This window comes from Mustela putorius, unplaced genomic scaffold, assembly GCF_011764305.1.
Source record: "Mustela putorius furo isolate JIRA1106 unplaced genomic scaffold, ASM1176430v1.1 tig00000450_pilon_pilon_pilon, whole genome shotgun sequence".
NCBI lineage: Eukaryota > Metazoa > Chordata > Mammalia > Carnivora > Mustelidae > Mustela > Mustela putorius.
The window spans coordinates 23,381,196-23,402,906 of NW_025421385.1; the positions used below are offsets into that span (position 1 = coordinate 23,381,196).

General features: G+C 38.0%; 1 protein-coding gene across 3 annotated transcripts in view; it reads right to left on the reverse strand.

The window, feature by feature from the left end:
* The window catches only part of AFG1L (AFG1 like ATPase), a 225,254-nt gene that overhangs the window by 47,767 nt on the left and 155,776 nt on the right, over positions 1 to 21,711 (reverse strand). For all 3 annotated transcript variants that reach the window (XR_006606828.1, XM_004753460.3, XM_004753459.3), the window contains one exon: positions 14,085 to 14,167. Coding sequence is in view for 2 of the 3 variants with exons in the window: in XM_004753460.3 (XP_004753517.2) it covers positions 14,085 to 14,167 (83 nt within the window). In the remaining variant the exon portion in view is untranslated. The remainder of the gene's footprint in view (positions 1 to 14,084; positions 14,168 to 21,711) is intronic.

The window sequence follows — 21,711 nt, forward strand, 5'->3', positions numbered from 1 at the left end:
TCCAACAATACATTGTTCATAGGAGATATCCTTCAGGTTCCAAGATACAACTAGGTTGAAAGTAAAGGACAAGAAGAAAGACATATTAACGCAAATAGCAACCACTACTAACATCAGACAATACAGACTTTAATATAAAAAATGTGATTAGAGATTAAAAGGGACATTTCATAATGATAAAGTTTCAATCCATCAGGATAATACAGCAATTACATACATAGGCCCCTAACAACAGAGTCCCAAAATACATGAGGCAAAAACTGACATAAATGAAGACAGAAACAATAACAGTTGGAGACTTCAATATCCAACTCTTTCTTATGATTTTATTTTTAAGTAATCTCTATACCCAAAGTGGGGTTTGAACTTACACCCCAAAGATTAACAGTCGCATGGTCTGCCAACTGAGGCAGCCTGGTACCCCCCAGCTTTCAGTAAGGCTAAACAACTAAAACTTGGTCTATACACTAACTAGACCTAACAGACATCTATATAAATGCTCCACCCAATAAGAGCAGAATACACATTATTCTCAAGTATACATGGAACATTCTCTTTTCTTTTTTCTCTTTTTTTAAAAGATTTTATTTTTATTTATTTATTTGACAGACAGAGATCACAAGTAGGCAGAGAGTCAGGCAGAGAGAGAGGAAAAGGAAGCAGGCTCCCCTGCCGAGCAGAGAGCCTGATGCAGGACTCGATCCCAGGACCCTGAGATCATGACTTGAGCTGAAGGCAGAGGCTTAACCCACTGAGCCACCCAGGTGCTCATGGAACATTCTCAAGGAAAGATCATATCTTGGGGTCATAAAGCAAGCCTTAATAATTAAAAAGGATTAAATTATATGAAGTCTGTTCTTAATCACAATGGAGTGAAATTAGAAATTAATACCAGAAAGGAAAAAGAAACATTAAAAAAAAAAAAGAAATTAATACCAGAAAGGTATTTTGGAAATTCACAAACATGAAAATTAAACATACTCCTAAACAACCAATAGGTAAAAGAAAGAAAACAAAAGAAAATTAGAAAATATTTTCAGGTAACAAAAATGAAGACACAACAAACCAAAACTTATTGGACACAGTTAAAGTAGTGCTTAGAAGAAAATGTATAACTTTGAATACCTACATTTAAAAAAAGAAGAAGAAAGGGAGTCCGAGTGGCTCAGTTGGTTAAGCAACTACCTTTGACTCAGGTTATGATCCTGGAGTCCTAGGATCAAGTCCCGCATTGGGCTCCCAGCTCTGCGGGGAATCTGCTTCTCCCTCTGACCTCTTCCTCTCATGTTCCCTCTCACTCTCTTTCTCTCGCTCTCAAATAAATAAATTAATTGATTAAATTTAAAAGGAAGAAAAATCTCAAAGCAGTAACCTAGCCTTCTACCATCAGATTCTGTACAAAGAAGAAAAACTAACCCTAAAAGAAGTGAAAGGAGGGAAATAATAAAGATTGAAGTGGAAAACAATGAAATAGGGAATAGAAAAATAAAACAGCAAATATTTTTTTTAGAAGTTGGTTCTTCGAAAAAGTGAACAAAATTGACAAATCTTTACCTAGACAGACAAAGAAAGAGTGAAGACAACAATTATCAAAATCAGGAATGGCAGTGAGAATATTATAAATATAAGGGATTATAAGGGAATACAATTAACAATTATATACCAGCAAATTAGATCTCCTAAATGAAATGGACAAGCTCCTAGAAAGATACAAACTACCAAGAAAATCTAAATAGAAGAGGGAACACTCTCCATTTCATTCTATTAAGTAAGAATTACCTTGATAGCAAAACCTGACAATGACATGAAATCTCTCATGACTATAAACACAAAAACCCTTAACAAAAGAATAGAAAATGAAATCAAGCAACATATTAAAAGGATTATATACCATGACCAAATGGGATTTATCCCAGAAATAACTTAAAATCCAAAAATTTATTAATGAAATATACCTTATCAATAGAATGGACCAGAAAAACATGATCATCTCAATAGACACAGAAAATGCACTTGTCCAAATCCATCACCCTTTCATGATAAAAATACTCAGTAACTAACAATAGAAGGGAAAGTCCAATATAATAAAGGGCATCTGTGAAAAACCCAGAGATAACATCATAATTGATGGTTAAAGAATAAAGTCTTCCCTACTTAAGGTCAGAAACAAGACAAGGGTGTCCATTCTATAAAGGAATATACCATTTCTATTTAGCATTGTACTAGATGTTCTATGCAAGGAAATCAGACAAGGAAAGTATAAAAAGCACCCAGATTGTGGGGGGGCATCCAGGCTGGAAAGGAAGGACTAAACTATCTCTATTTGCAGAAGAAATGATCTTTCTTATATTTAGAAAGACTTAGGAATTAGAAACTATCAGGAACTATAAGAAACTATTAGAACAAATAAACAATGTCAGCAAGGTTGCAGGCTACGAGATCAATGTGCAAAAATCAGTTGCATTTCTACACAGTAGCAAAAAAGAAACCAGAATTGAAATCAGAAAAACAATTCCACTTAACACCAGCTTTAAAAAGAATAAAATATTTATGAATAAAATAAACAAAAAGAATTATAAAACTTTATACATTGAAGACTATAAAACACTGTTGAAAGGAATTACAAAAGACCAAAATAAATGAAAAGATAGCTGTTGAGGGTTGAATTGTGTCCTCAAAAATGTTAAACACCTAACCTCCAATATTTGTGAATGTGACCTTATTTTGAAATAGGATCTTTGGGGGCACCTGGGTGGCTCAGTGGGTTAAGCCGCTGCCTTCGGCTCAGGTCATGATCTCAGGGCCCTGGGATCGAGTCCCGCATCGGGCTCCCTGCTCAGCAGGGAGCCTGCTTCCCTCTCTCTCTCTCTGCCTGCCTCTCTGTCTACTGTGATCTCTCTCTGTCAAATAAATAAATAAAATCTTAAAAAAAAAAAAAGAAATAGGATCTTTGCAGATATAATCAAGATGAGGTCATACTAGTTTAGGATAGTCTCTAATGCAATGACTGGTATCCTTATACGAAGAAGAAATGTAGAAACAAAGACACATAGGGAGAATGGCATATGAAGATAGAGGCAGAGATTGGAGTGATGCACCTATAAGCCGAGGAATCACCAGAAGCTACAGGAGAAGCATGGAACAGATTCTCTTTTAGAGGACCCAGTGGGAACCAACCTGCTAACATCTTGATTTTGGACTGCTAGCCTCAAGAACAATAATAGAACAAGTTTCTGCTATTCCAAGACACTCAGTTTGTGGCACTTTGTATGGTAGCCCTAAGAAACTAGTAAAATACTTCACGTGGATGAATCAGAATGTTTGATACTGTATTTCCCAATGTGATTTACAGATTCAATACAATCCTTATAAAAATTCTAGCTGGCTTTGTGTTGTAGAAATTGAAAAGAGGATTGTAATATTCTTATGGAAATTCAAAGGACACAGAATAAGTCAAATAATCTTGGGAAGAAAAAAAAAGAAGACTTCTTGATTTCAAAACTTACTACAAAACTATAGCAATCAAGACAGCATAACACTGACATAAAGGTAGACAAACAGATTGATGGGATATAATTGAGACCAGAAATAAACCCTTATATTTACAGTCAATTAATTTTCAACAATGGTATTGCTATATTTCAATACAGAAAGAATAGTCTTTTGAACAAATGATGCTGGGACTATGAGATAACCACATGCAAAAGAATGAAGATAGACCACTATATCACATCACATAGAAAAATTAACTCAAAATTAATCAAATACCTAAATATAAGAGCTAAAACTGTAAAACTCATAGAGGAAAACATAGGTATAAATATTCACAAGCTTGGATTAGACAATGGTTTCTTAAATAGGACACCAAAAGTATAAATAATGAAAGAAAAAAATAAATTGGACAACATCAAAATTAAATCTTGGGTGCTTCGACCTGAGCAGCCTTGGTCAGAGCTGGACAGATCATTTAGCTTTTCCTAGATCTGTTCACTCATCTGTAAAATGAACGGATTGGTCTTGATCACATGAAACATCATTTCCTGAGGTTTTGTGGCACTGTGAAAATCTTGCAATACCTGTTTAACATTAAAGTTCCTTTAGTAAACTCTAAAAAAAAAAAAAAAAAAAATCTTGGGTGCTTCAAAGAACATCATCAACAAAAATAAAAAGATAAACCACAGAATATGGAAAATATACGACAGGGGATCTATATCTAGAACGTATAAAGAACACTTGAGATCCAATAATGACACAATTTTAAAATGGGCGAAGTATCTGAATAGACTTTTCTCCTGAGAAGATACACAATGGTCAACAAGCAAATGAAACAATGCTCAATGTCATTACCCATCAGAGAAATGCAAATGGAAGCCATAATGTGATACCATTTGACATTCGCTAGGATTGTATTTGGGTTGGATTGTTACCCCAAAAAGATATGAAGTCCTAAGTCCCAGCACCTCAACATGTGCCCTTATTTGTAAATAGGGTCTTTATAGATGTAACTGGTAAAGTGGGAGAGCACTTAATCCCATATGATCAATACCCTTATGAGGAGACGCAGAGCAGGACCATGTGACAATAAAGGCCGGGACTGGATCGACCCATTTGCAAGTTGAGGAACACCACGTACTGACGACAAACAACAGAAACGAGAAGAAGTAAGGGCAAGATTCTCTCTAGAGGTTTCAGAAGAGGCAAGGCCCTGCTGAAAACTTGATTTTGGATTTTTTGCCTCCAGAACTGCAAGTCAATAAATTTCTGGTGTTTTAAGCCACCCAGATCATGGTACTTTGTAACAACAGCTCTAGGAAACTAAGGCTAATAACTGAGGTAAGGACAAGCAATGTCAAAGGTGTGAAGAAACTGGAGCCATCACACACTACTAATGGAGATAGAAAATGGTACAGCTGCTTCGGAAAACAATCTGGAAGTTCTTCAAAAGACTAAATGTAGAACTAACCACACCCAGAAATTTCACTCCTAGGTCTACACAAAAGAAATAAAAATGTAAGTCCACAAAAAAAAAAAAAAAAAAACCCTTGTATACGAATGTTCACAGCAGCATTATTTACAATAGCCAAAAAGCAGAAACAACGCAAATGTCCATCAGCTAATGAGTGGACAAACAGAAGTTCTATATTTAACGGGATATAATTTGACAAAAATAATAGGAATCCTAAAAAAATTATGCTAAGTGAAGGAAGGCAATCACAAAGGAACACATCTTACATGATTCCATTGAAATGAAATATTCAGAATGGGTAAATACAGAGAGGAAGAAAGTAGATTAGTGGTTGCCTGGGCCGGTCAGTGATTGGCTGAGTGATAAAAAAAACATTCCACAGTAGACTGGTTCTGGTTGCATAATTCCGTGAATATACTAAAAGTCATTAACTATACACTTTAAACGGGTGAACAATATGGCATGTGAATTCTATTTCAATAAAGCTATTAAAAAATAAGTATAATATTCTTATCACACCTAACAAAGCTACCACTAATTCTTCAATGTCATGACATATGCAGTTAGTGTGTGAATGTTTCTGATTGTTGTTTCATACTGTTTTTATTTTTGCTTTTGTCCTTACAGTTTGTTTGATTCAGGATCTAAGTAAGGTCCACACACAGAAATGGGTTGCTAAGTTCCTTAGGTCTCTTTTAATCTATAGGTTCTCTCTCTTCTTTTATTTGTTCAAGAGGCAAGTTATTTATGTCATTAAAAAAATATGCAGTCTACATTTTGAAGAATATATTCCCGTGATGTTATTCCATTTCCTGTAAATGGATCAAATTCAGGTTCCATTTCTACTGCAATTATTATAGAACTTAAGATGATTAACTAGTTCCATTAAACTGTGATGGTTTTACAAAATGGTGATATTCTAATTCTTTCACTCTTTTTTCATCTGTTATCTAGAAAACATCTATAAAGATAACCATCCCTCATCAACTATTTTGTTATACTAAAAATCAGTTCTTTTAAAACAGGCAGGAAAGATAGATTCTTTTATTTACCTGTTTTCACGATAATGGACTGGAAACTTACACTTCAGATGTGACCATAATGAAGTAACAGGGCCCAGATTTGCCCTCCAGCCTTAAATAACTACAAATTGTCTAAACTATATGAACATTGTTTTTTCAGACACTAGATCACAGAAAGCACAGGACAGTGATCCCTGAGGGAAAGAAAACAAATGAGATGAGATTCCAGGCTTCAGAAGAAGAAACCTAATCAGATCCCAGGGGTCTCTGTGTTGAGAAAACAGATTCAGACTTTGGGGAGGCCATGGCAGCTAGTTTTTGCAAGGCAGAATACTGAAGAGAGAGCTACACACCCAAAGACAAAGGTTCCATGATCTGCAAAGGGTCCCTCACAGGTCTTTGAACTGAATACTGATCTGTCCATGCATGAGAAGAAATGACTCAAGGCTGGAGGCGGGCTATGCCACTGGTGAAGCAGAGCAAAGAACAGGAAAATGGATGACTGTAGTTGTCACCAGGAGGCCTGCCATTTGAGTGTCAGAGTGCTCAAAAGTACCCAATGAGAGGACTCTTGGCTTCACTGTCTCCTGTACCCGCAGGCCTCTGGAGTGGGGTGGTAGTAAGGGGGCGGGAAGAGAAGTTGGGCCAAACAAACAAACAACAAAACAGCACTGGAATCACATAGCGTTACTCTTGGAGCTCCTAATGGCCAGAAATAGTTCATATTTCCTCCAGTCATAGTAGATAGCCCTACTAACACATGGAGCATTGAGCAGAGAGTCCTCAGAAGAGTATTACTTCACTAGTAGGAGTAATTAACCATAGAATAAAGATTACTCTGGTCCCACTTTACAAAGCTTAGCCTTGAAAGGATACAATTATTTCCAAGTGACTTAACTGTATCCTAGAACAAAGCCCAAATTCACAACATTTGGCCTTCAATAACAATTAACAGGCATTCAAAGAAGCAGGAGAATATAACTTCTAAAAAGAATAAAAACCCGGGCACCTATGTGGCTCAGTTGGTTAGACATTTGACTCTTGATTTCGGTTCAGGTGGTCATCTCAGGGGCCTGGGATCAAGTCCCATGCTGAGTCTGCACTCAGTGAGGAGTCTGCTTGAGGATATTTTCCCCTCTCCTCTGCCCCTCCTCCCACTTGCATACACTCTCCGAAATAAAATAAATAATCTTTAAAAATAGAAAGGATAAAAATCAATCAATAGGAATAGACCCCAAAATGACATATATGGTAGAATTAGGGGACAAAGACATTGAAACGGTGATTATAAATATTCTCTGTATGTTCACTAAGCTAGAGGAAGGTATGAGGATTTTTTTTTTCCTTAAGATTTTATTTATTTATTTGAGAGAGAGCAAGAGAGAGCAGAGGGAGAAGGACAAGCAGACTCTGGGCTTGATACCAGGATCCCATGACACCTGAGCCTAAGACAAACCCTTAACCAACTGAGTCGCCCAGGCACCCTAGAAGGTATAAGGATATTAAGAACAGAGAAAGAAGATATAAAGTCTTCTAGAAGTTGAACTTCTAGAAACAAAAACATACCATGTCTGAGATGAACAGTACGTGTGATAAAATTAACAGCAGATTACACACTGCCAAAGAAACTACCCAAAATGAAATAAGACTGAAAAAAAGATTGGGGGAAAAAATGAGCAGAGCATCAGGAAACTGTGAGACAACATACAGAGGTCTCATATAGGTATGACTGGAGTCCCAGAAATTGGAGAGGGGAAGGAGGGACAAAGTATGTTAAGAAATAAGGAATAAAAACTCTCCAAATTCAATTAAAACTATAAATTCATGGATCCAAGAAGTACAACCAACCTTGAAAAAAAGAAACAAACAAACAAAATCACACCAAGGCACATCATAAACAGACAACTTAAAACCAATAACGAAAAAGAAAACTGTAGAAGCAGCTAGTGAAAAGACATCTTATGTAAAGAAGGACAAAGAATGATAGATTTCTCATTAGAAACAATACAAGTCAGAAGATAATCAAACAACAATATTTAAAGTAATGAAAGGGAAAAAAAATCTGTCAACCACAAATTTTCTAGCCAGCAAAAATGTCTTTCAGAAATAAAAACAAAAGACTTTAGAGACACATGAGACATATAAACGATGAGAACATTCATCACTAGCAGAATACCACAAGAAATGTTAAAGACTTTCAAACGGAAGGAAAATGAAACCAAATGGAAATTTCAAACTATACAACAGAATGAACAGCATAAGAAATAGTTTTCATCTAATGGTATACATATAAATGTAAAAGAACTTTTTCATTTAAAAAAATCTCTAAAAGACTATTGACCATTCAAGCAAAAATAGTAACACCATATTGTGTAGTATCTAACATAAAATACATATAATATTACATAATAAAATACATAATCACATAATAAAATGTAGGACTATAACAGCACAAAGGCCAGGATAGTGAAAATGGAAGTACACTGTTGTAGGGTTTTTATATTGTACATCAAGAGGTATAATGTTACTTGAAAGCAGACTATTATAAGTTAAAGATGCTTACTCTAAACTCTGTAGCAACCACAAAAACAAAAACAAGAAGGTATAGTAAATAAACTAATGTGAGAGAAAACAGAATCTTAAAAATGAAATAAGCCAGAAAAAGAGGTAAATGGGAAGAACAGGAAAAAAAAATCACCAAATCCAACCATATCATTAAACACATTATAATTTAAATGGTTTGAACACCCCCCCCTTAAAGAAAGAGTATGTCAGATTGCATAAAAATAAATTCCCGAATACGTCTTGCTCACAAGAAACCATTTTAAGTAGGACACAGATAAGTTAAAAGCAAAAGGATGGGAAAAGATAGATCACGGAAATGCGAATTTTTAAAAAGCTGATGTAGCTACATTAATACTAAGCATAGCTTTCAGAGCCAGATGTACAGAAAAAGCAATCAAAATATGTATAGTGGGAGGGTATAATCCTACCAACGGAGGAATGACGAAGGTGATCTGATGGGCTCCTTATCCTGATCAGGTGCTACTTTTGTCAGCTAATGGGCCCTCAAAAAACCTTACAACTTCAAATGAAAATATGCTATGTCATCCTCTGTTTTTGTGCCACTATCACCATATAGATATATTTCTATATCCTTTGCTGCTAAACACATTTTACATTCTTTATCTTATGTGCTATTTTCCCTTCAATACTATCATGACTCCATTGTGACACCATGAAAACTAGTGTCAGAGTAGGAATAATATGAATGTAGAAGACTCTAAAAGATGCATGAGGGAATTCAGGGAATTAAAGGGAAAAGAATATAGGGGACCCATATTTGGCTTTCTACCATAGAATCTTTGTTATAGATGATGAGAGAAAAATTGTTTCAATGGGGTATGCACACAGCTTGCTACAGGACTCTGGGCAGTCAGGAAGATGGAACTGAAACCGTCTAAAAGGAAAGGAACTAGACTTGACAATTTCCATTGACTTGACAAATTTCATTGGCAGATGCTTCAGAGGTTCTCCAGTGGGAACTGGAACAGGAAATGACCGACCGGGTTGGTACTCTAACTGGTAAGAAAAACTAAGACAGACACTGTAAAGTCCAATGTCTAAGACATAAACACCTGGAATGGTAATGATGGGGGTTGGTGTTGGGGAGAAGGTCCCAAGATGTCCTAGAGACTCTGGTAAACTAGAAATGGGGAACTTCCAGGCGGAAGACAGATGTCTGCCAATGTTTTAGGTATGAAAAAATGTGACAATTGAGTTAAGAAATATTTTAAATTTTCATTGATCTGGTTCTCTCAGTTGAGGAAGGGGGAGTGTGTGTAGGGACTATCATAGGAAAGAAACATGAAGTTTTTAATTGTGGTGATGTTTCAACATGTATGAGCTCCAGTCTTTGTTTTCACAGACCTTTCTTCTAAAACAAAGCTGTGTGGTGATGGCCAGCAAACTTTTTTTTTTTTTTTAATATTCAAAGATATATTCTCAAAAATTATTTTCTGTTTGGAGTAGATATTTCCCAAGTGGAAATTAAGAGTACTTCAGACATGAAACTTCAATAGGTAAAAGAAAAAAGAAACTTCTTTTTGAGATCAGCTCAAAAGACAGGTGAATATATGTACTGTAAAAAGCCAGGCAAAATATGTGAATATTTGGGCTTTATCTAAAAGTTGTGACAAATTTTTAATCATTTCAGTATGACCCATAGTTCCCACATACATGAAAGTGAAATGGTCTTGAGATAATTTAACTGAAATATTCCATAACTGAATAACAGGTTCAGATATAATTTTGCAGAAGCAGTGGATGACTTGATAGATAAGAGCCAAAAGAAATAAAAGGAGAAAGCCGGGCTTCTTTAAGGTTAAAAGTCTGGTCAGTGTCCCCTATTGGGATAAACAGTCCAAAATGGGTCTCTCGCTCATCTGCACATCTTGCCAAGCATGCCAAGAATGCGTGGCCCCAGCCATTTCTCAAGGTTGTGTTTGGCACAAGAAACCTTGAGGGACAAGGCAATGTCTCCCTTGAGACAAAAAACAGGATTGCTTACTTCTGGCTATAAAATGGTAGATTCCCCAAGCTCAGAGTTCCCGTCCTATAATACAATTCATTGTCTATGAAGGTATTCATCTGGGCCCTTGCCAAAACTCCCCATACCCCCGACAATGGAACTACAGGGCAAGGAGGGCACGGACACAACATGTTCTCCACACCTAGGGTCATAAAATCCTTTGTCCCTGACCCAGGTCTCTCTTGCTTCTGCCAGCATCCATGAAACAGTAACAGGCAAACCTATTAGCTGGTAAGTTGGATAAAATCAAATCCCAGGCCCATTACCTTCTCCCCATCCCTTCTGGTTCAGTTTAAAGTCTTCCACTGGGGCCATGGCCTTTGTGCTAGGGGTGGGGTAACTTTGAGGGGAGCATGACAAAGATATGGTATTAGAATAAGAACCCTCTCCCCACCCCCAAGCCCTACTTCCTTCAACAGACTTAGAAAAAGAACCTGTACTACTCGTTCCTGAATGAAAAAGAAAAAGAGAAAAGAACAAGGGAGCACCCAACAAGTTCTGATCTCCTCCATAACTCTTCACAAAAGTGACAGCAAAATAGCCTGGGGCAACATCCCATGGACCCCTCAGCAGTGGTGTTTCCTGTCTGAAAAGAGAGGCTCGTTGCATATAGAAAATGAAAACCTCCACTGTCATCAGCCCCCAGTTAGAGAACTAATTTGAAGCAGTGAAATTCTCTGGACAGCATGGGATACGGCCACCACTAGCGAACACCAGGCAGTTCAAAAGAATTACTCTCCCAAGCCCTCACCCAAATGCAAACAGGAAGCCCAATACTTAGTTGACCTGCTTGGATCTTATTCCCCACATGGGACGCCTACTGAACCCAATCCACCAAGCAACAAGGAAGAGAATGACATCGTGCTGCTGTCTGGGGTGATCACGCAGTAACCACAGAATAAAAAATTGGACAATCGTGGGGTATTTTAATTTCTGCAAAGTTCAGATATCTGGGCTCAAGCTTTCTGTCATTTGTAACCTGCTAAATTTCAAGTTTCCAAGTTTGTTTTGTATGAGATTAAGAACTTGTTCGGATGAGCCACAAACATCTGGAACTTATTTATAAAGATACTGTAAGATTTCTACATCTAATGTGATATAAAACTACAACTAAAATAGATTACATACAAACATATAATGTCACATATGAATTAGTTCTTTTGCAACCCAGACAATCTTATGAACCATAGAAAGTGTTCCCATGTGAACTTTTTGGGTACTTTGAAAGATCTCTGATAATTCTTGATATTATTTGGATTGTGTTTGGTGACATTCTGAATTAGCTTTTGGAAAGTTAGACTAATAAAATACTGAGATAATGAATACTCCTATTTCATTAGAGATCATATGTAGGATTCTGCTTGTATGAAATTCTGAGGAAATGCTTCATGTTCCCCCGGAGGAAAGCTAGAATTCTGTTTTTCTTTTCAGACTGCTGGGCGGTGGGCAATGAGATGGACAAAGGGGGAATCTGAACTTGTATGTTCAGGTACGAATGCCAGATGTTTAGGCAGATCTTTAGTAAAGAGAAACACATGTTGTAATAGGGCAATATATAGTATGGAACATTAAAATCTGTTATGGGGAAAATTAATTCAGTTTCCCTAAAAGAACAAGAGCAAAAGAAACCTAATTAAATCAGAAATATTAACATGACCCTAGGAAATTTTCTTTGTCATGAAAGAAGTTCTTCCTATGGGCTCCTGTGAAACAGGAAAGAGATAAGAACATATATTATATTATATTATAAGAATTATAATTATAAGAATATAAATTATAGCCTTAGCAAATAGTATTCTCCCACTCCCGAAGGGATTTTAATTCCTGATTCTCCTCAGGAACACACATCTGCCTTACCAGCTAAGTGAGCTGTGCCTTTAGGTTCTCTAGTTTTGGTTATCCGTTATAGTAAAGCTCTCTTTGCTGTTAAATACACAAACAAAATCTACCTTCCTTGAGGATTAAATGAATACATATATTTTTAAGAAAGTTGATCCAGAGTGCCATTCCTGGACTCTGGGTTGCTGTTAGCTGTTGTTTTCCTCCAGTAAGTATTTTAAATACCAACCTGAATTCCATTGTGTTAAAACTGCACTTTAGCAGGAAAAGGAAGAAGCAGCCTCCGGGAGAAGGTCGGAGAGAAAATGGCTATCCTCCCAACAAAAGCGGCTTTCCACATCCTGTAAATTCCACTGAGACCTCTCCAGCAATAGGAAACAAATCTCATGATGTAGACCCAGCCTACCATCCCAACTGAAGGAACTTCCCATTAGGAAAATGTTTTAATTCCTCCACATAAGGATACATTTTGTGGGAAAACAGGGGACAAAGACTGCCCCCTTTGAAAAAGAATGCAGAGAATAGTAAGAAGCTAATTTCTAGGTACCACGCGTCGGGAATATCACGAAATTGGTAGCAAAGAATCAGGAAAGATTGCAAATATCAGAAAAATTTTAAAAACCTGCAAATATAAACATAAAAGGAACAGGGGGAAAAGTCCAAGCTAAAGCAGAAAGAAGTGCTATAAGAATTTTTTAAAATTATAAAGTACTTTAAAGACAAAGTACTTAAGGGCACATGAAGAACCTTCTATAATAATCATCAGAATCTGAATAATAAACCGAAATTGTCCCCCTTGGTACACTGTAAAGCATGCAATTTTAATTATGTGATTTTTCTAGCTAATTTCTGCTTCAAAAACAGTAAAGTACTTCTGCTTACAAGGTGGCAGAGACAAGAACTTTGCTGAACCTCTTTTGTCATCAAAATTTAAATTAGCAGAAACATGCCTTTGAGTTAAATCACAATTAGCACTTAGACCTATTTATTGAGAACCCACTATGTGCCCAACGCTGGCGGGATACGCTAAACAGATTACATTTGTAAAGCACTTGTCCCTTTTCAGGTTCTCACAAATGACATTTTAAAACCAACTATTTGTTTGTCAGCATTAACTGCATGTGCTGAATACATCTATTATTATAAATAGCTCCTACTCAGGAGAGCCTTTGTTTTTAAAGGATAAAATATATCCAGCTGTACTTGTGTATATATATTTTACATAGTTATGTTCGGAAGTCAGTCAACAATAATAAATACAACAGACTGTCGAACAAAATAAAACAACAATTTTGGGGGAACCGAAATGGCATATTTGTCAGGAGATGTCCACAAATAATTAATTACTTTCTCACAATAAAGATATTCTCTTAATCCTAGAGTCTCGTAAGAGGATCTCATTACTTTCTAACCATCTGTCATCACTCCTCCCCAAAAAACTAATTAGGGTTTCATCCAATCACACATTATAAATCATGCAAATGTGGATGGCAAAAAACACAGTTTAGAGAAGTTAACATTATAACATTTTGTATTCTAAGAATCACAGGCTTCAGAACTAGCCTTTCCTGCTCTAATAATGACCCTACTTATTTTTCTCATCTTTTCCTGATTAATTATTCGGTATTAACCTTAGAAAATTAAATTTAAGCAAAGAAAAACTTACAGATAGTAGAGTTTTCCTGCAGCAGGAAGTTCCCTTTTCCGGTAGTCGATCCCAGAATCGAGCTGGACCGTATTACAGTATTTCTGCAACCCAGAAACACAAACAAGTTGTGGCTCAGAATTATGATCTCTTGGCTATCCTTTTTCTTTTTTTAATCTTTGAACTTTTTCCTCAGGAAAACAACGTGTTTAGGACAAAACAAGAGACGTCAAGTAAGAATCATAAAAGTTGACCATTAAATATACATCAAGCCCAAAGAAATCAGTTCAAAAAAGTGAAGATTGGCAGCATGCCCTTCTGAAACTTTGCTATAACAATGCTAACTGGCAAATTCCCCACCTGACGGCACTACATTAAAAAAATTTTTTAAACCCCAATTTCTGTTACCGTTAAGTAAGAAGCTATAAGAAAAAAAAATAACTCGTGTGTCTTCAGCATCACAATGGGAGGGAGCTGGGCCTGAACGTCGTAGCCACATTTTAAACCAAATGCTCTTACTGAAGGGATGCTTTCTGTATACCTGCACTTCACTCGTAAATGACCACCACTGCCCTTATCCCATCTCATAAATGACCACCACTGCCCCTATCCTGTGGAGTCCCCCTCTCTAGCCATCAATGTCTTTAGAGTTCTTTCCTGCTGCAGACCCTCCCTTCCGCCGGAGTCCTGTGCCACCCTTGTCCTTCCACTCTCCCAATCACTTTTTCCTTTCCATCTCCCCCCACCCCGCCCCGCCCCGTCCAGGCTGCACATGTGCATGGAAACTCACACACACCACACACACACGCACACACGCACGCATGCACACACATACACACGCACATGCTGAAACTCCTCCTGTAGAAGCTTATGAACTTTTGCTATACCTATCTCGGTCAGTCGGCTTTCTTTTTAAGGGGAAGGGGGGGCATATATATTATATATTATAGACACATATTCATTCCAGTAGAACAATGGTGAGCAAGGGTTTTCAGAACAATTCAAGAAAACATTTACAGGCTGATCTTTTTGTTTTCATCCTAAATGAAAATTGCTTTATGAAAATTCATGAGGAAAAAATTGTATTTTAACAACTTCATTACCTTTATTAGTGAAAAACTGCTTTTTTGGGCCAAGGTAATTGTGGCAAACTGTGTTTTCCAAAGATGGCTCCAGTAATTTCCCCATGCCAACATGCTGTGATGTTGCTACCCCAACCATCAGGGAGTGGGGTCTGTGCTCCCCCTCCCCCGAATCTTGTGACTAGGCAAGAGGATGCTCTGTGATAGTACCCTATGTGATCATGGCAGCAGCTTCTTACTCACCGGCTGGAACACTTGCTCTGAACCTGGAACTGTAAGGTAATGATCAAACTTACTGGAGAGAGCTCAAAGCAGCCCATACAGAGGGGCTGCTGGGATGACCTGAAGGGGCCCCGGGATGACATGAAACAGAGGTGTCGTCTGACCAGTCCCCAGCTGCTCCAGGTGTTGCCATTAGGGTCCTAAGGGAGCCGGAATTGCCAGCTGAGGCTTTCTCAAATCCCTAACCCAGGGAAACCAGGAGAAATAACGAGGCAGTGTTGTTTGTTTTTTTTTTGTTGTTTTTTTTAAGATTTTATTTATTTATTTGACAGAGAGATCACAAGGAGGCAGAGAGGCAGGCAGAGAGAGAGGGAGGAAGCAGGCTCCCTGCTGAGCAGAAAGCCCGAAGTGGGGCTCCATCCCAGGACCCTGAGACCATGACCTGAGCTGAAGGCAGAGGCTTTAACCCACGGAGCCACCCAGGCGCCCCGAGGCAATGTTGTTTTAAGCCTCTAATGTCTTCAGTCATTTGTTACACAGCAATAGATAATATAGGCACACTGGAAATGTGGCAACATTCTTCCTCTCTGAAAGTGCATCCTGGGCTGAACTGCAACCCAGGAGCGGAGGGCTGTTTATCCGCTGCACTGCAGGGAAGAGACTGTGCACAGGGGCAGGGAGAATACACTTCCCCCCTTCCGTGCTGCAGCTGCTAAGTGGCTCAAAAAGGGACAAGAGGGCGATCAACCATCCCCCTGGGACTGAGGGGTTTCCCCGGATGCAGGACTTTTGGGGCTTACATCAGGACAGTCCTGGGCAAACTGGGACAGATGATCACCTTAGGAATAACCCAGAAATCTAGACTGGAACGCTGGAGTAGTCTGATCCCAGGGTCCTGGGAACGAGCCTCGCATTGGGCTCCCCACTCAGCGGGGAGTTGGCTTCTCCACCCTCCCACAACTTGTGCCCAAGCGCGCATGCGCACGCCCTCTCAAATAAATAAGTAAAATTTTTAAAAAATGAAATAAAATAATCCCTGATGGTCCTCTAGGGAAGTCTGCAAAACAGCTTTTGAATCATACCTGTGACAAACAACCTTTGGGCCTAACAAAGTCATGTCACCCTACAATGCTAGACCCCAGCAGCCAGTGGGCCTCACTATACAGACCCCCACCCCCCGCCCAGCTCACCATTCCAAGTGGCTCAAACCCATCCCCAGGCCTCACTCTGGGGCCTGTAACCCATCTCACCAGAAAGGAATACGGTATCGCTCAAATACATGCACACGCATTCTACTCTCCTCTTGCCTCAGATGATGTTTTTTTTGTTTGTTTGTTTTTGTTGTTCTATTTGTTTGTTTGTTTTTATGCTATAGCTGGGTACCTCTCTTCTCAACTTCAAGTAATGTACCAAAATTGGGAAAAGAGAGACCTCCTCCCCTTTGCCCAGACTGTCATTTTGGGGGCCCAGCCACCCAGGACAGGGAGGAGATAGTCTTGTTTTAGCTAGCAGCTCAAACTCTGTCTCCGAGAGAAACCTGTCCGGCCGCCATAAGGACCCGTGTTTCATAAGCTAGTCGTACCACAGACAATACAAATAAATAGCACGGCAATATATTCATGTAAGCATATTTACCCGGGCTCTCCATTTCTTTTAAACCACAGTTTATCTTACACGACCCAATATTCCTAATTTAGCCAAAATTTTTTCTTCTTTATTTTTTTGCTATTAAAAAAATAAAACTAATGGAAGTTATACAAGCTTCAATTTCTCTTTCTGGGTAACTAACTTCTCTCTCATAGGAGTGATTAAGCCCTACTGAATGATTGCATTTGTACATTCACTAATCACCACCAAGGAATACCTAATCAGCAGCAAAAAGAACTACAACCAAAGCCCTCAGATTTTAGCTCTTAATTGTCGGAAAAATACTAACACTCCGTTTATACTTTTAAAGAAAAATAAACCTCAAATTTTCAGATTTTATTCACGGAAGCTAAGTTCTTCAGAACACTTTGCAGAAGGATGGAGGAGGGTGAGAGCTAAGCTATTTCCAAGTTGATGAATCTAGTCACAAGGGCATGATTTAATTTCCTAATTTCCAGGGATAGTTGCAAGACCTGTGACCTCTTATCACCGTCCAATTGCAATGAATAAAACTAATCGGCTACCAAAAGAAATTTATTTTAAAATAGTTTGTATATTTACATCTACAAAGGACAAACACAATTACACAATCTAAAAATGCAATTAGGAAATTTGGGGAGGAAGCAGAGGGAGGTGAACACACCCCTGGGAGCATATGCATGAGTGAAAGGCCTTGACTTTGCAAAGAAAAATGTGCTACTAAAAGAACCATTTTCTAGCAGTTTGCATTTTCCTCAAGATCTATTGTGTGTATTTTTAGCAACTATGAATAGTATCATCAGAAAAATAGCCATCTCACAAAATAACTTTATATAGCTTCTAGTCTGGCTTTTCCCTTCCAAGTTGGAACAAAAGAACAATAAATATTGGGGAGAAAATCCTGTAAAACCACAACATATTAACCTCGTAAGCAAAGACTGAAATACTGAAGTCTTGCCTATCTTAAATACTCTTTATTAAAAAGTATATTGCTTACAATGGAAAATTTGGAAAAAGAAAAAAACACATAACTCAAAGTTTTATGTCTTATCTAAATGATTATATTGAATAGGAACTTAAAAGATATACACTATTGAAGTTTTTTGACAATACTAAACTGATCAGTTTTATACATTTTTAATAAGTAAGCATTAAAGGAAAATATGGTGGAGGCCTTTCTAGTTGCAGGAAATAAAATATTTAAATAACTAAAATCTGTCTTTTAACTTAGTACTTTCAAACCATATCTTTTTAAGCTAAAAAAGTGACCCACTCTCACTGTAAAAAATTCCAATACCTAAAGTGTAAAAGTAGAAATGAAAGTCTATCCCCTTCTCAGAAAAAAAGTTTGCTTATAGCTAATATCCTTCAAGTTTTTTCTACATGTTCAGAGATGATGATAGAGAAGCTGGGATCTTATTTATACATATAGTTCTAGGCTTAATTCTTTCTAATTTTTTTTATGTTTTTTTAAATTTATTTGACAGAGGGAGAGAGATCACAAGTAGGCAGAGTAGCAGGCAGAGAGAGAGGAGGAAGCAGGCTCCCTGCTGAGCAGAGAGCCGGATGATGGATGATGTGGGGCTCGATCTCAGGACCCTGAGATCATGACCTGAGCCTAAGGCAGAGGCTTAACCCATTGAGCCACCCGGACGCCCCTCTTTCCCAATATCTTAAACGTTCTATGAGAGAAATAACTAGATTTAAATACAGGAAAGCTACACTGGCACTGTACTGGTTTGTTTGCTAAGAATGTAATTCTATAAGTAAATGACAAGTAAGAGTACAGAAAGATATTGAGCCAAAAAAGAAAAAAGGAGACTCGAAGGGGAGGGTCTCTTTTTGAGGCAGGATATACATCCAGACATACATGCTGAAGCAGGTGTACATCCAAAGATACCTGAATCAATCACATTCAAAACAATAATGTGTTACCACTTTTAAGCGAAAGCAATGATACATAAAAATTCAACACGTTACATTTGGACATATTTTTAAGCTTTGTGCAATATAAATATAACATAAATGCAGAAAAGCACACAAGTCGTAAATGTCCAGCTCAGTCAAGAAACAAAACATTACTAGCACCGGTGAAGTTCCCCCTACTAGCCTGTTCTACCTCTTCAAAGGTAACCAGTCCTCTGATTCTAGCAATGCAGGATTTTGCCTCTTTGGGGAGTTTTACTTGAGTAGATCCACCCAGTATGTATTCTTTTACGACTGGGCTCCTTTAGGTTTGTGAGATTCACCCATCCCCATGTTGTCTATAGTTACAGTTTGGTGTGTCATATACACTACATGAATAAGCCACAATCTATCAACTCATTCTACTGTTGGTGGACATTTGGGTTGTTTCTAGTTATTGTTCTTTCCAATAATGCAGTCATGAACACTTCTGCACGTGAGTCTTGGCACACACATGCACATGCTCTTGTTGGATACACACCTAGAAGAGTAACAGCTTGGCCATTGGGTAAGCGTCCACTTAGCTTTAGTAAACACTGTCAGGGTTCCAAGGCAATGCGCAACCTATACTCCCAAGTGTGTGTTTGCTACTAGTGGAAAAAAATACAGTTGATTTTTGAGTACTCAGCTTATATCCACCAGTCTTAGAAATTCAATTATTCACGTAATATTTTTTGTATGTTAATTTTTCAGGATGATACTAGAGATGTCCCCTATTTTTCAGGATGATACTAGAGATGTATGTTAATTTTTCAGGATGATACTAGAGATGTCCCCTACATTGTTTTATATCACAAAAAAATACACATTTATGGCTTAACAAGTTCTCTGTAAATTCAATATCTACTTTGGATTAACTTAACAAACACCGAACACTATATACTGGGTACTTCCCTGGTTCCTAGAAATATTATAAATAAGCTTTTGCTCTGACAGCCAGGTAGAACTCAGATATTTGCCTCAAAGTTACCATTTTCTTCTTCTCCCACTCATGGATCTCATTCTTCAAAGTTGATAAGTTCTTTGCCAATTTCCCAAAAGTGCGATTTTAGCCTATTACTTAATTTCCCCCTCAGTTTTCTCCTCTATAAAATAAAGGAATTGAATTATGATCACTTTCAGTCTCAAATTTTTTTTTTTGAGATTTTATTTATTGGGATCAGTTGGTTAAGTGGCCCACTCGTGATTTCTACTCAAGTCATGACCTCAGGTTTGTGAAATGGAGCCCCTAGTGGGGCTCCATGCTCAGTGGGGAGTCTGCTTTAGATTATCGCTCTCGCTCTGCTCCTCCCCTCACTCGTGCACACTCTCACTTGCAAATAAATAAAATCTTTTAAAAAAGATTTCATTTATTATTTGAGAGGGAATGTGCAGGCCTGTGCACAAGCAGGGAAAGGAGCAGAGGGGAAGGGAAAGAGAATCCAAGCAGACTCTGCACCAAGTGTGGAGCCCAATGACGGGCTTGATCTCACAACCCTGAGATTATGACCTGAGCTGAAACTGAGAGTCCAACATTTAACCAACTGAGCCACCCACGGCACCCCTCAGTCTAAAATTCTTAATACAATCCTGAAATTCTCACACTTATTACAGCTAAGTTCTTGTTCAGGCTTTTTTAGTTCTGAAGTAGACCCAAGCCTCAGAGTCTACCACAAACCACTCTGCCTCCTTTGCTTTCTTGCTCATCTATTCCAAAATACATTAAAAAATTTTTTTTTCCCATTGCCCCACTCCTACTTCCCTGGATACCCTACTTGTTTCTCATTTAAAATACCCATACCCTACCACCTTAGCAGGTAAGGTTTGTATCTCTTCTTTTTATCAAGCAATTTCAGAATTTCTTTTCCCTTCCAAAAAGCAGGAAAGTAAGATAATTTAACCATTGCCAAGTGTTATTATGTTTCACTTGTGTTAATGCGTATTAACTTGAACTTACCTCACATAATCCTCAACTAATCATACACAGAGTAATTTTTTATCCCCATTTTACAGTTGAGGAAATTTATGGAGGAGATTACTTTTTTAAAATCACTGCAAAGGCCAAAACTGTGTTCCCAGCAAATTCGTATGTTAAAGTCCTAACCCCTAGTACTGAAGAGTGTGGCTGTACTTGGAGACAGCCTTTAAAGAGGTGATTACATTAAAATGAGGTCTTTGGGGCAGGCCCAATCCAGTATGACTGGTGTACTCATAAGAGGAGGAAATTAGAACACAGACATGCAAAAGAGGAAGGACCAAGTGAAGGCAGAGGGAAAAGCCAGCCATCTGCAAGTCAAGGAGAGAGGCCTCAGGAGAAAACAACCCTGCCAAACACCTCGATCTTGGACTTCTAGCCTCCAGAACTGTGAGAAAATACGTTTTTGTTGTTTAAGCCAACCAGTCTGTAGTATTTTGTCATGAGAGCCCAAGCATACTAATACAATACTAACACTCTTATAATAAGCATACAGAAAGACATTTTTTAAAAACAGTAAAAAAGGAAAGAACAGTTGTGACCAAAAAAAAAGCCAGGACCAAAGCTAAAAAGCACCGCTGTATACACCTGCTTATAATGTGAACCTCACACTGCCTCTTTCTGCGGTCACAGCTGGAGGGGAAAACACAGTAATTTCACAATTCAGAGAGCTCTAGAAAGACCACATAGTTTGTAGGTGACTGAGTCATGATTTGCCCAGGTCACTCCCGACCCCAAATCCGTGACCTTCTCACCATGCCACACTGAGTTATTACACAGTAGCTACAGGATCATTTGT